General features: G+C 41.0%; 1 protein-coding gene across 2 annotated transcripts in view; it reads right to left on the bottom strand.

Annotated features, from left to right (window-relative positions):
• ACTR3 (actin related protein 3) overlaps window positions 1-15,606 on the bottom strand; it is a 72,845-nt gene extending 57,239 nt beyond the window's left edge. For both annotated transcript variants that reach the window (XM_042464356.1, XM_042464348.1), the window contains exon 1: window positions 15,397-15,606. Coding sequence is in view for 1 of the 2 variants with exons in the window: in XM_042464348.1 (XP_042320282.1) it covers window positions 15,397-15,440 (44 nt within the window). In the remaining variant the exon portion in view is untranslated. The remainder of the gene's footprint in view (window positions 1-15,396) is intronic.
• Window positions 15,607-16,191: the final 585 nt, after the last annotated feature.

Raw genomic sequence — 16,191 nt, 5'->3', positions numbered from 1 at the left:
TTCATGTAAGCTTTAAATAAATGGAAATTTATATTCTAAAACAACAAGACACAGAAAAACAATTCTATTTATACATGGGAAAACAGCTCTATTTATTTGCACAGACTACAAAGTTAACTTCAAAATAATTATGGAAGAAGGTATTTCAAAAGAAGAGACAGAATGACCCTGTAATTTTAATCAGCATTCTTTGTTACACTAGGTTACCACCTCTACTTCCTCAAACCCTTGCTACTTATTAATGAAAATAGGACTAAGGTGTTTCTGAATTCTGTAGAGCTTTATCATTACATTTCTGAATTACCTTCTCCTTTCTTCTTAAGTTCATATGATTTGTCATTTTACCACAATGCCAACCTGCAATATTTCTGTCATTATACCATTATTGACGGGACTTCAGAACTCTTCAAATAACAAGTGGTTATTATTCTTGCTGCTGTCAAGTTGTTACCAAAAAAACTAAAGAGTACAAGTACAGAATGATTTAATAACTACCAGAGAGAAATACAATTGTTGTCTTATGACTATGTTACCCCCATTTCTGCATAAAGTGAAAGAATGGGGCTGTTTACACAGGCCAAAAATTGTGCTCATTTTGTTTCCAGTTGTTTTCACAGTGAAGGTGCTGCTTTCAGGCATTAGTACTAATTTTTAAAAACCTCACTTTTTACTCAGCAGTTTTAGGAAAAAAACAGATTTTTAATATGTGTGTCAGGATCAGAATGAGCTAACTGGAGGGCAAGGCTAGTCTGGCAAGCTTGGTGTGTGGTGCCATTAAAAAAAAAATCAGGGCATAGGAACCAAAGGCTAGCAGGGCTTCTGAAATGAAGGCATTTCTTTTTACATGCAGTAATCCTTCTGTATGTGCAGAGATTGGAGTGCCTGGCCACATATTCACTCCTTCACTCATTCACTCTCTCAAGTGGGAAGAAGAGGGACAGGGTAGTATTAGTTCTGATACACCAGGGGGAATAAACCTGTCCATCTCCTTTGCTGTGACTGCTTCTCTCCCCAACCAAGCCCAGACATGAATCAACGGTGAAGAGTTAAACTGGGCTACTGCCCTCACTGCTGCTTGATTTCGGAGCAACTTCATCAATGGGGCTCTGTCAGGGAAGGGGCAGCGGTGGCAGCAACCAAGGGGAAGTGCTCCATTGCTGGCAATCTCAGCAAACCAAATGGACAGTTCCCATCCAGTTTGTGTGTGTGTGAGTGAGGAAACATTAAAAACACTTTTAAAAAATAAATCAACAGGTAATCAGACAGCAGGAAAGGAGGCATTTGGACTTACCTCATTTACTCATGATCATTCACTGAGACATGAAGGAGAGAAGAGGATTGGATGGGGAGGCAACCATTATAATGCCAGCTGGCAAGATGGACAGGTAAACAACAAGGCTATTGGTTGATAAGTTTTGGCAAGCTAGGAAGCAAAGCAAGCACATTCTTTCTGTACCGATTTGAATTTGAGCACAGGTAACGTGAGGCAGTCAGTACAACCTGAGTCCATTTTATTTCGAGTAGGTGTGACACTAATGAGGTCATTGTGGTCCAGGAAAATGTGAAGTAAAGATTAATAATTTTCTGTTTGTTTGTGCAGAAAACCCCAGAGAGGAAGAACAAGTGAGTTTTATGTCCTCTTTTGGGATGACGTGACTCTCTCACATAGTGTGATGTGCAGACTCCAGATGCACCTCACTCATCTCCCATAAGGAAGATTCATAGTTCAAGCTTTTGTTGTAATATTTTCATACACAAAATAGGAGATACATGAGTTAACGTATATACTTGTGTATAAGTCGACCTCATGTATAAGTTGAGGGCAGGTTTTGGGGGCAAAATCATGGATTGTGATATATGACCCAGGGATAAGTCAAGGGTCAGACTCAAGTGCATGTAACAAAGGACCTAAAAGAAGGGGGGGGGGGGAAACGTCACTTCACTCCCTCCTTCTCCCTCTCTGGACCTCTCCCAAGGGTCACATTCTGGGCATGCAAAATGTGGACACAAACCTCCAATTTCCCTCCCTTCCCCACAACCTTCTCCAAGGCTGAGGGCTTGCAAAAAACAGGGACACAGATCTCCAATTTCCCTCTCTTCCCCACAATTTCTCCCAAGGCTGCTGGCTTGCAAAAAGGGGGACACAGACCAGCACCGGAGGAGCGCCATGACGCCACATGCCTTGTGTCAGGGAGGCCTGGGGGCGGAGTTGGGATGTGTCGTGAGGACGCTATGCCCCAACTCAGCCTCCATGCTGGCCTTAATGGCCGATGTGTACAGAGCCTTAGAGGCATGCCATTTGAATTCAAAGAAAGCGAGATATTAAAGCTGTACCACTGATACAGAAATGCTGTTTCTTTTTTAACATGTTTGTCCATCAAAGTTTAAAAAGTAGTGATTCAATCATTTAAGCAACTGAGATTTTTAGCATCTATAGAGATACAGAAAATTACTTCTTTTTTTTAAAGTATAGTCTAAGGAGTTACAACCAGATTTACTCATACTTGGAGGAAACTTGCTGAGCTCAGCATGATTTATATTAGTCATGCCTAGTTCAAACTGCACCAACATCTGCAGTTCTAACCTAGACATGGCCGTCTGGATCAACCCAATTTACTTCCATACTACAAGCAATCAAATGATGCAATATTTATTGTACAGTATTGTCATTTTTAAAAAATACAGTACAAGATTATTTTACTGCTGTAATTTAGGTTATTGAAAATTTTATAGTAAACTATGTAGGGGAGATTAAAAAACAGGCATAGATGTAACAAAATAAAATTTTGTTCCATTTACACAAATTCAGATCATCTTTATAAATGACAAAGCTAAAGAATTGGTCCACATTCTTCCATCAAGCCCTGCTACCCAAAATACTTCTGTTATTGAAGGTCTGGCATAGGGTAGAATATTTAGGCACTAACAACAAACATGTAAGGGAGAAGAGTTCAGTGTTGGGGGCAACTAACTTTTACTATAGAACAGAATAATATTCAGCACTAGCACAAATTTCAACTCAGTTATACATGCCATATTTAAAACCCATCTAATAACAATTCTTAGGTACGCAAAATGACATAAGTCAGGATATTGTTCATTTTAAAGACACAAATGAAGTGACATTTTCTCTAACTTAAAATTAAGGTTATTAATGAGTTTCAGGGAACATAAACAAAATAAGTTTACAATGAGATACCAGTGTTGATCTGTTTCATCAGAAAAAGGAAAGCAAGGAGAAGGAACCTAGCAACACCATTAAGACTGGTTTATCTTACCAGGAGCTGTTCTGGATTTCAACAAGCTTCTTTGGAAGCCAGTATATCACTGCATATATAGTACTGTAGTGGATTTAAAACTATAACAGCTCATACCAAAGTACGGTAAGTCAAATTTGTTTACCACTTTAATATATTACACAGTACAGTGGGGCCTTGTTATCCACTGGGGTTTGATTCCAAGACCCTCTGTGGATGCCAAAATCCATGGTTGCACAAGTCCCATTAAATATGATGGCATAGTAAAATGGTGTCCCTTATATAAAATGGCAAAATCAAGGTTTGCTTTTTGGAATTTATGTTTTTTTTAAAATATTTTCAAGCTGCAAATGTTTAGTCTGTGGCTAAACAATCTGTGGATACCAAGGGCTAATGGTATATGGAGTCCTGAGTACAGTGTGCCTGTGTCATACGTGGGCGAGCTATACGCAGCTTTTAGCTTACGCTGAAAGCCACACAACATACAGGAAATGGTGTGCACACCGTGTGCACAAACCCCATTATTTTCAATGGGGCTCGAGCATACACGGAACTTGACTTATGCAGGGGGTGGGGTCCGGAATGGATCTCCTATGTAAGGCAAGAGCACACTATACAGTGGTACCCCGGGTTACGAATTTAATTCGTTCCGCCGCCGCTTTCGTAACCCGAAATGCTTCGTAAGCCGAAAAAGCCATAGGCGCTAATGGGGAAAAGCCGCGATTTCGTGCGAAATAGCGCCGAAAAGCACCAAAAAATTTTTCGTAACCCGAAAAAACCTTCGTAACCCGGAACAGTTTTTTTAAATGGATTTTTTTCGTAACCCGGAAATTTCGTAAGGCGGCGCATTCGTATCCCGGGGTACCACTGTATATGAAAACAAAACCTAAGCAGTTCTTGGATAACTGACAACTAAGGTATATGATTTCAAACTTGTATATGAAGTCAGTATCTTGGGCTACAACGTGTGGTCTGCTATGCACATAACGAATTCTTGTCCTTACTTAGTTTTTTGTGGGTTTTTTGGGCTATGAGGCTGTGTTCCAGAACAGTTTATTCCTGACGTTTTTCCAGCAGCAGTGGCTGGCATCTTCAGAGGATGTTGGATTGGAAGAGAGTGGGGTATATATAAAGTTGATTGAGAGGAGGTGATTTGCATGTTAATCTGTGTATTGTTCTGTTGTTGAATGGCATTTACCTCCTTTTTGCTGTGACAACGTATGGTATGGTATTTGTGTCTCTGCAGCATAGGAGGAAGGTTAGTGAGCAGAGTAGATGTGCTCTCCTGATCTGGAGTTTTTCCAGTCTCCGGGTGTCTTGAACCAGTTTCTCCCTGCAGAGATGTCCAGTGTGTCCTTACTTTCCTTTTACCCACTCCACCTACACCTGTAATTTCCAAAATATGGCAGGAGCCCTAATTCTGCAGAGCAGATGGAGGGATGGGAAAGTCTGTCTGGCTGACAGATAGGCACAACCAGATCTTACCCAGTATGTTTTCTCTCAGGTTTGTTATATCATCTCTTGGAAATATGTAAATCTTCCTGTGTACAGATCTTGTTGTATCTTATCATATTCACAAGGTGAATATTTAATCTCTTCCTGTGGTAAATTTAAATATAAAGCCTAACAAAACACACTGCTCATCACAGTGAACAAAAGACAAGCTTGTTTTCGCAGAGGCATGAAAAAACTGCTTTTAGGAATATTTAATTCAATACCCATAATCTCTGCTATACATTTCTTTATTTATATATAATCTATATGTTAATGTTGTGAAGCCGCTCTGAGTCCCAGTCCTGGGAAAAGAGCAGGATACTAAATTAAATAATAAATAAATAAATAAATAAATATGTTGTTGCCTCTCTTCCTTAACTGGGATCCAGAACCCATCACAAGACAATTAAAATGTGCAGTGGTCCCTCCACATTCACTGGGGCTAGGGGTGAATGACCCCCATGAATGTGGAAAAACCACAAATAAGAAAACACTAGTCTTTTTACCTAAAATAACACCTCTCTAGTAATCTCCAGGTCCTCCAGTGCAACTTTATGGTCAACATCTGCCAGAGGTTGATCACAGAATCATGCTGAAGGACCTACAAATGTCTAGAGAAGTGTTTTCTCTAGGAACTTATAGGTTCTCCATCACAACTCTATGGTCAATTTTTGGCAGAATTACACTGGAGGACCTAGAGATTCCTAAAGAGAATCTAAAAGATTCAACACATTACTAAACTTGATGGCTTTAAAAAGGCCATCAAGACGGATCTCTTCCAACAGGCCTTCTGTGAATAATTCACTTGGTCACCCCACTGATACAGACTATCTCTTGAATTGCTCCCTACTGATTACCCCAAGATATCCCATTTCTTCCTTCTCTGGTTTTAATTAACTGTTTTAATGATTTAACTTATATTGTATTGTTATGTTACAATTATTATGTTATATGTGTAAGGGAGGGAGGGAATAGTGGGATTTATTGATATTGTACAAGTTTTATTGTAGTTGTAAGCTGCCTCGATAGTACAGGAGAGGTGGGATAGAAATAAAATTGTATTATATTATTTATATTAATCAAAACCATAAATAATCAAATCTGCAAATGTGGAGGGCCAACTGTACACATAAAAACAAAAACAAAAGTAAATCATAATGTTAAACAATAATTAGGCAAATGAAATTAAAAGTCAACTGAATTGAAAATCATTTAAAACTATTTTAAAAGTGTATGATTAAATTCAGCATCTCCCATTAAAAGTCCCTTCCTCAGCATCCATTCTGTTGGCAAAAACTTAAAATTGGGCTTAGCCTGCCATCCAAAAGATAGCATGGAGAGGGCAGCTTAACATCCCTTTAAATGTACACTTGTCCCTCCATATTCACTAGGGTTAGAGGCACAAGACCCCCGTGGATATGGAAAAATCACAAATAGCAAAAACACTGTTTTTACCTGAGAGAACACCTCTCTAGGAATCTCTAGGTCCTCCAGGGCAATTCTGTGGTCAATGTCCAGCACTGGAGGAACTACAAATGCCAAGTAAAGTATTCTCTCTAGGAATCTCTGGGTCTTTCAGTGCAACTTTTAGTTAAACGTGACCATAGAGTTGCACTGGAGGACCTAGATATTCCTAGAGATAATATATTAATCAAGTCCATGAATAATCAAAGCCGCAAATATCAAAGCCGCAAATATGGAGGGATGACTGTACTTACACAGCCTGAGAACAGCTATGGAGGAAGCCCTCTCTTGTCTACTATGTAACAATAAAGGCCACATTTCTTTCCAGTTCCATGCACGTGAGTAGCACTGTGATCAGTGGAACATGTGCCTTACAGGACCACGTTATTTTAATGTGATTTATACAGGGTTTTGATATACTGAAGAATAAGATTATGTGAAAAACCAGCAAAATAAAACAAACTGGTGCTCAGGACACCCAGTTCTATCTCTTCTTTCCATGTAATTGTAAGGAAGCTGACTCAGTAGTAAAACAGTGTTTGTTCTCAGTAATAGACTGAGGATAAGAGTAAACAAACAGTCCTGACAAGGCAAAAGTGATCCTGGTCTGTCCAAAGGCAGACCAGGAAATAGGAACTGAGTCTGTATTGAATGGGACTGCACTTCCACTGAAATCTCAGGTTTGTGGCCTGGATGTATTATCTGGATTCAGCCCTGAGTCTGGATGCCCGGGTTTGAGCAATAGCCATGAATGCATCTGCACTGTTAAAACTAGTGTGCCAGCACTGCCTTGTTCCTGGAAATGTTAAATACTGCTGTAGGAATATATGTCTTCATTACCTTCCAGTTGGGATACTAAAAGTATACCTCAGTTAACAAAGTGGATGTGTTTCTAGGCATTACCTCTTTCATGGAAAAGTTGGAACCAGAGGCAGAAATGACATGGGAAGAATGGAGACAGGTTCCTATACCATAGAAAACAGCAGTTTAATGTGGTTTAGCAATTTTTTTCACCCAAAACTAACAATATGCATACTTTTTCTTTGTCTGTTTTGCTGTTCATGCATGTTCGCCAAGGCATTCTCAGGGCAGCTGTTATTTACCTGGTCCATGGTAGCCAGGCACATAGGTCTACAGTAGAATTGTTTAACCAGAATGCCATTTTCTCCCAGCTCAAGTTTTATTGCATTGTTTACTGCAGAAATGCTAATCCAAACCAATACCATGTCTGATTCTCCAACTCTTCTTCACCATCCTCCTAATGCTAATGCTGCTAAAATACTCAGTCAGAGGATGAGGAAGAAAGGGGGTGGGACTGAGTGGGCATAAAAAGACTTTGTAAAAAGGAGCTTTTTTCTCAGAGGCTTTGTTAACTAAAGTATGCCTCTATAACACACTCTACATGGGGCTGCCCTTGCAAACGGTTCAGAAATTTCTCCAGGTCCAAAATGCATCAGTCAGAATGCTGATTGGGGCTAATTTCACAGAATACATAACGTCCTTGTCAAAATGGTGTAATTGGTGCTCAGGGCACCCAGTTCTATCTCTTTGTTTCTGGATCCAACTCAAAGCACTGGTTATGATTTATAAAATCCTATACAGCTGAGGTTTATCTCCCTATACCTTGCTTTGATTAATTTTGTTTTAAGCCACTTAGGGTCCCAGGAAGAATGAATATGAATTAAATAAATAAATGAACTTTGAAAATTATCTGCAAAACCAAGTCATAGACTCTAAAACATCACACACTAATTAACAAATGTTCTCAGAACTAGTTAATGGCTAAGAGATACATAATTTCTTTTTCTTTTTTTTTTTAAATAGTAAATATGGGAGGTGTAATTCTGAAAACAGCATCAATGGCTTAAATGTGATACGGCCCACGAAGCTGAAAACTCCTCTGTGTGTGTGTGTGTGTGTGTGTGTGTAACTGCACCAATGCGATTGCTTGCATGTCAATGTTGCATAGTAAATTCATGATGTGTTTATTTTAAGCAAAGAGAGGCAGCACATTTTATCTACATATTGAATAAGGATCAGACTAGAAGTTAAGTAGAACAGGTATTCTGTGGGATTAGCCTGTTCCCCCTTCAAAAATACAATTTCCCCTATGTTAGAAATCAGACTCACAAATTATACATGTATATACCACCAGTTGAATAACAAGTTAAATGCAACATAAATTGCGAAAATCATATGGTATACCTAAATACCCTAAAGGCACCAGATCCCATCTGACTTGGGAGCTAAGTAGTGTCAACTCTGGTTAGTACCTGGATGGACTACAGAGTGCCATAGCATGTATCTCAGAGAGGGGAAATGGCCTTGGAGTATTCTTCGTCTATGACAAATCTATGAAATTAATGGCATAGCCTTCAGTTGACAAGTGACTTGAAGACACATACTCTCACTCATGAGAAAAAGATTTTTCACAACTTGTACCTTTTCTAAAAACATGTCATCTAGTCTCATGCAAGTTACAATAGTCATCACATCTAATTGTCTTTTGCAGTAAGGCAGAATTATAAATTATGTTTTGTACTACTCTACACATATACCAGTAGATATTTTAGTCAAAAAATTGACCCCAAAAACCTGATTCGACTTATCCACAAGTCAATGTAAGTACTGTACCTGATCTCTTACTTTTTTTAAAAAAAGGAACCATCCCCTGGTGAAAGGCAAGCACTGAGCTCCCTCTATTTTCATCCATCCGGTCTTTAGGGTGAGCACAGTCATGCCTGCTGGAATTTTGTAAGTTCCTAGACACTGTTTTCCTTTGCTCCATCCTTTACATTCTTTGTTACATGTCCTTAAGTTTTACCATCAACTTATCCACAGGTCATATCAAAATCCACAATTTTGGCCCCAAAACCTGCCCTTGACTTATACATGAGGTCAACTTATAGTCAAGTATATACAGTAAATATAGTTTGTCCTGGTGTTCCAACTAACCAATCTTAGCTGCAGGTGATGCTAAGCCAATATATCTGAAAGCTCAAACCACAAATAGTGCAAATCTTAATTTGGTTAATGTCTCAACAGAACCATTCTGATTCATATTCCAACACATAAAACAATCTTGCAGAATTCTAACTTATCATTATACCACATTCTAAGATTTCAATTCTATAAGAACCTGCACACACATTTAGCTTTCAAAACCCAAATAATATTTATGGTAAACAGTACCACTTAGTACTCTAATATTTGCTACAGAGGAAAGGGGATGTATGTTCTCAACAGTCAGGAGCATCTTAGGGACATGAACCAGACACAGCAGCTCCATGTCTAAATGGACATCTGCATTTCTCCTTTTCACTTTTAAATGTTTACTGCAGCAATTAGTGTAAGTACGTTGTTGCATGAAGAGTAATTCAATGCTGGAATGAGATAGGAGTAATGAGAAACTAAATCTTTACAGCTAGAACCAAATTTTCTAGGCTATGTGTGCAAAAAAGAAAGAAATGTATAGTAGTTTTCAATCACGCCAGCATTGTACATCTGACTCATAAAACAACTATAAGGCCTCTCTTTACCTTACAACAGTCCTCATCTACAAAAGAGACCACTGCAGAGGAGAGTAGCATGGATATAATTCACATCAGATGACCTGAATGCATGTGGAAACTGGACCTGTACAAATGCACACAAGGCCCTGAATTTACAATCCCCTGCCATGCAGGAACACACAATCAAAGCACTGCCAAGAGATATCCACCCAGCCTCTGTTTAAAAACCTCCAAAGAAAAAGACCCCACTATTCTCCCAGGAAGTGTATTCCACTGTTAAACAGTTCATACTGTCAGGAAGTTCTTCCTAATGTTGAGGTAGAATCTCACAAAAAAAAGGAGACACACAAGTCTACAGCAGCTATAGGACCATAGCATTAATTTTGCAAGCAAAATTATGCAGCAATTATATATGGAGAGAGTAATCCAAGAGATGCAAGTGAGGTTCAGGAAAGGAAGAGGCACTAAGGACCACATCGCAGTGGATACAATGGATAATGGAGCAAACCAAAGAATTCCAGGAAAAAATTAGCTTGTACAGTACTTTATAGACCGTAGCAAATTCTTTTACTGCATAGATCATGAAAAGCTAAGAAATGCTCTTAAAGAAATGGGTGTGCCACTGTATCTGATAGTTCTGATGAGAAATCTGCAAGGACAAGAGGCTACTTTTAGAAAGAATATGGAGAAAAAGAATGGTTCCTAATTGCCAAAAAAATCAGGCAAGGCTGCATCTTATCATCCTATGTGTTCAACTTGTATGCAGAAAATATCATACAAATAACAGGTTTAGACACAGAAGAAGGTGCATGAAAATAGGAGGAAGGAACATCAACCGTCTAAGATATGCAGATGACACCATACTACTAGTGCAAAATGTCACAGATTTAGAACAATTATTAAGGAAGTTAAAGAAGAAAGTGCAAAAATAGGCTTACTGCTGAACATAAAGAAAACAAAAAAGACCACAAAGGATTTACATAAATTCAACCTAAATAACAAGGGAATTGAAATAAGCAAAGATTTCCAATACCCTGGATCAAACATTGATCAGAATGGTAGAGTGAGGTCAAGAACTATGAATGGGAAGGGCAGCTGTGAAAGAGCTAAACAAGTTCCTAAATTTTAAAGATATATAACTGAACTGAACACTAAAGTTAGAATCATACAAGCCACTGTATTCCCCATCACCATGTACATGTATGAGAGCTGGACATTGAAGCATGCAGACAGAAAAAAATATCAACTCATTTGAGATGTGTTCCTGGAGATCAGTGCTAAGGATACCATGGACAGCTAAAAAGACAAACAAGTGAGTCCTAGAACATATCAAGCCTAAACTCCCCACTGGAAGCCAAAATGATGAAATTGAGGCTGTTGTACTAGCCACATCATGAGATTAGATCTGTGAATATGCTCACAAGACCCTGGAGAAAATAATTCGGTGTTGTAAAAGGAGTAAGACTCATGTAGACAATAATGCTAGGAAAAGCACAAGGCAGTAGAAAGAGAGGAAGACTGCATGCCAGATGGTTAGACTCAATCAGGGGAGGTCACTGGGCCTGAACATGCAAGACCTGAGAAGAAAGGTTGAGAACAGGAGGTTTTGGAGATGTCTCATTCATAGGGTTGCTATTTGTCAAAGGCAATTAACAACAATGATCTTTGAACACATTCTAGCTTGCACACCGCGGCCTGAATCACACCTTTCCGCAGTGCAAAAAGGAGCAACAAAAAGCTGCTCCCTTCTGCGCCATAGAAAGGGCGACGTAGCTGTCGGCGCCGCAGCATTTCAGCGTTCCTTTGGGGTTGCATCATGTAGACCATGTGGTGTGGTGTGCGGCATCACGCTGGCCTGGGAACGGAGTCGGGGCATGCGTCATATGGATGCCATGCCCCAACTCTGCCCACAAGCTGGCCTTGATGTCTGGTCTGTACAGCCCCTTAGTGGCTGCGTCACATTGCTGACTCATGTACAGCCTGTGATCCACTAAGACTCCTAGATCCTTTTCATATGTACTGCCATCAAACTAGGTGTCAACCATCCTGTATCTATGCATTTAATATTTTTCTACCTAAATTTAGTATCTTACATTTCTCTTTGTAGAAATTAATTTTGTTAGTTTTGGCCCACTTCTCTAATCCTGAATTTTGAATTCTGACCATGTCCTCTGGGGTATCAACAAACCCTTGTAATTTGGTGTCATCTGCAAATCTAATAAGCATGCTCTCTATTCCATCATCCAAGTCATTCAGAAAGATGTTGAACAGCACTGGGCTCAGGGAAGGGCCCTGTGGCACCCTGCCAGCCACTTCTCTCCAGGATAAAGAAAAGCCATTGATAAGAACCCTTTGGGTTTGGTCATTTAACCAATTATATATCCACCCAAGAGTAGCATCATTTAATCCAAATTTTATTACCTTGTTTGCAAGAATATCATATGGAACCTTGTCAAAGGCATGACTGAAAGCAAGGCATGCTATATCCACCACTTTCCCTTCATCTACCAAGCTTATAACTATCCAAAAAAAAGGGATCATAAACCAACTGAGTGGTGCTGGAAAAAATCACTTTCTGTTTCAGGAAACAGTCTGTGCATACCCCAGGTGAGACTGAGGGGTCCTAAAAATGCTCCTCCCCTTTCTCCAGGTGTGCCCATCCATGTACTAACCAGGCTTCATCAGCCAGGAGAAAGGACTATGTACTAAAGCATGCAATTCCAACAGAATTGCAATCAGAACTCACATCCTTCAATTTTCATTGGAATCCACATGCTTAAAAATTTGTCACTTTAAAGAACTATTAAAATATTGCTAACCAACTGTGTAATTATACCTACTGTTTAAAAGAAGCTGCAATCTGTAGTCAAAGAGGCAATTAGGTGTACACTGACACACCTCTTTGCAGAATTTGGAATTAAGTACTGTATGATACTGAATCATTATAAGTTCACCAAAGCATGGCAGGTTCCAGATAAGTACAACATCACAGAAACTTGTGAAGCTTTATTACAGCTTTAGTTTTAAATTTTGTCAAATAGCTGTCCTTTATTTATTTAAATTGACCCCTGTGAGTTCTTTCTTGTCTTTTCCCACCTATATGTGCCTTTTCAGATTGAAAAGTAAGCTCACCATTTACAGGGTGATACAACAATAAACATATACAGACTGTAGCTTCTTACTTCCGAAATAAATAAGGAAAATGGAATTAACAGTCTGATAAACAATTGATTATATGGGATGCAAAGGCAGTATTGTTAGCTTATAATTTCTAAATACTTCAAGTAAAATCTACATATTGAAATACTGCTGAGTTCTTTTTCAAAGTCGTTTGCATAGACATGAAGACAAGGGCCATCAGAAAAAGAACTTCCCTCACACCAGTTTTTTAAGGCACCAACGTGAAGGATACAAAATTATCATTTCAGGAAGTCTTGGCTTCCTACAGTTGTATCTCCATTCCCCAAATGCTTTGTTAACTGTCTGCTGGAAAGTCCAGCAGAAACAATCTCTGAACCATTTCAGAAAACTCTTTTTTATAAGCATACATTAGATATTAAGCATTGCTATCTTTTCTTCTTACCATCAACTGTCAATTGTAAAATAAGAAAAGCAGTTTCTAAAAAGGATTTGGTTCAGGTTTGACACTGAAAACTGCCTTATAAGGTATAAAAGCCTGAAAGGAGGAAGAGCCTTTGACAAAACTAAGGAAGTTCCTTTGCGCTTGCTCACTAGAGAGAGCGTCCTCTTTTTTTTTTCACCCACACAGAGAGAAGTAAGGCTGAAGAAATGACACATATGGAAAAAACATGACATTGCTTAATAAAGCTACCGCTCTAAAACATCTATCTTCACACTACAGACAAGGGGGGGAGGGAGGGAGGGAGGGGGGTCCTTTCAAATTATCTGAAACCCAGCTTCTATTTGAACAAAAAATATATATTTTTAATGAATAGACTGAGCTTGATTCTGTGCCTAAGCTGTATGAAAGTGCATGCTTTCCTTTTGAAAGGAAGGAGGAAGCACTGCTGCTTCCCAAAAGAACGGAACAGTGAAATTTCTAGGCCATTGCAATGAATGGAAATATATATATCTACAGATAGATACATAGATATATCTCTCCAAAGGATAGGAGAAGGAAGGAAATTGTAATCTCGGGGTGCAAACACCCATTTTCAGAGGCCACCCTCTTTCCTCAGCGGAAGATGTTCAGTGTCCTTCATGTGAACAACAAACAGGCACAGTAGCCATGGCACCCTCAGGGAGGGGGAGACCATGCAAGCCCCCTTCCAGAACGGAAAAGGGCACCGAAAGAGAGAGGCCAAGGCCTCTGAGGCACGCAGGAGTAAGGGCCAACCCCACAGACTTAAATCTAGAAGGTGCTGTTTAGGGCGTGACTCCCTTCTCCTCCCACAAAGCCACATTTTTGAAGGTGGATGCCTTAAAGACAGAACAAACAAGGAGTGGGCAAATGCACCCGTCAAAAAGACAACTGGGAGACATGTCCTCTTCACCCCACACAACCAAAAGCCCCCCCCCCACACACACACAGACACACAGACACACAGACACACACACAGGTCACAACTGGAAGGGTGCAACAAAGGTAACAGTCAATGGAGAGGGAGGGGTGGGGAAAGTGGGATGCCCATGAGATGAGAGAAAGAGTCAAAGGAAACACTAGAGAAAAGCAGGAATAGCAAAACCCACACTTTGTATTTGTGTGTATTTGTGTGTGTGGCTTCGAGTCCTCTGTCAACTTGTGATGACCCCATGGATTTTGTAGGGTTTTCCTAGGCAAAGGATATTACTCAGAGGTGGTTTCACCAATTCACCTTTTATTTCATTTGTGTTGTAACACTGGGTAAAGCAGGCAATGGCCTCCCTTCCTCCACACACACACACACACACACACGTAATACTGAACAAGGACCAAACTAGAAATTAAACCACCAATCCTGTTTGGTTTTAAATATGTGTGTGTGTGCGTGTGGCTCCAAATCCCATTGACTTAGGGCCTTCCCATGAATTTCATAGGGCTTTCCTAGGCAAGGGATGCTACTGAGTGACGATCCCACCAAGTCACCCTTTATTTGATTTGTGTTATAACACTGGATAAGGCAGGCAGGGGCCTCCCTTCCTCCTCCACACACACACACACACACACACACACACCACTGGGGAACACTGAATAAGGATCCAACCAGAAATTAGACTGCAGGTCCTATTGGATTTTAGATATGTATGTGCATGCATTTGTGTGTGCATCTATGTGTGTATGTACATGTATATGTGTGGGTGTGCGCATGTATCTGTGTCCATGTGTGTGAACATGTATAGGGCTGTGTGTGTGTGTATACACACACTATCATCTATGAGAGTGTGTGATAGAGAAAGAGGGAGGTTCTCCATGGCCCCTGTCTACTCAGGGCCCCCATCATCGCGGGCTTCGCAGGGTCTCCTTGGGAAGCAAGGGATGCCCAGGGGAGGCCTTTCATTTCCTCGGCCGTGATGATGGTGGGTGAAGCAGGCCTGCCTCCCTCCCTCCTTCCCTCCCACAGACCCAGGAGCGAGGAGCCGCCGCCCCAGCCGGTCCCTGCCTCCCTCCCTCCCTTTCCTGGAAGCGACCTGTCAGCAGCGAAAGGCGTCCCCCTCCGTGCCCCTCTCACCCGGTGCCACAGTCGACCACGCAGGCCGGGAGCCGCCCTGCCATCCTTCCCGGGTCTCGGCGCTGGCGCTGGGGAAAAGGCTGCGGAGGAGGAGGAGGAGCAGGGAGCAGCCCGCCGGACTCCGCTCTCTGGCTCTCCTTCCTCTCCGGCTGGGAGCGGAGCCACCCACTTCCGCAAAGGAGCAGCCCGGCACTCCTTCCCTCCCTCCCTCCCTCCTTCCCTCCCTCCTTCGCAGCCCAAAATGGCGGCCCCCTCCGGCCCTCCCTCTCCCTCTCTCAAGCTCTGCCTTCAGCGACGAGAAGGAAAAAAGGGGGGCGGGCGGGCGCGTCAAACAGGAGCGTTCGGTGACGTCCGCCGCCTAGGAAGCGGTGAAGAGAAATGAACCCAAGCAAAGCAGAGTGGGCGGGCTCTCTTTTAGGCTTGTTCTCTTCCTCCTGCTGCTGCTCTCTCTCTGCCTGTCTGCCCACAACTTCCGCTTCCCTCCTAGTTCAACAGAGGAGAGAGAGTTTGACTCTTGGACTAGGGCTCTGGAGAGCCGCTTATTTAGTGTGTGAGCGACCTTGGTCACACTCTCTCAGCCTCAGAGGATGGCACTCTGCAAAGGCAAACCTCCCTCTGAAGGAACTTGACAAGAAAAGAGGGTCTCCATAAGTTTTAAAACAAAAATGACAGCTAGACTAAAGTATAAGAAAAATGTCATCTTTCCCCAGTAGTTAATAGATGTTGTATGCCAATTAAAAATGTATTTGTTTCCATAAGACTCCATAAGTTAACAAAAATGACTTAAAGGCGAAC

Source organism: Sceloporus undulatus, chromosome 1 (assembly GCF_019175285.1).
Source record: "Sceloporus undulatus isolate JIND9_A2432 ecotype Alabama chromosome 1, SceUnd_v1.1, whole genome shotgun sequence".
Taxonomy (NCBI): domain Eukaryota; kingdom Metazoa; phylum Chordata; class Lepidosauria; order Squamata; family Phrynosomatidae; genus Sceloporus; species Sceloporus undulatus.
The sequence above is the reverse complement of the archived record's forward strand: the minus strand, read 5'-3'. Positions and strand labels throughout refer to the sequence as shown.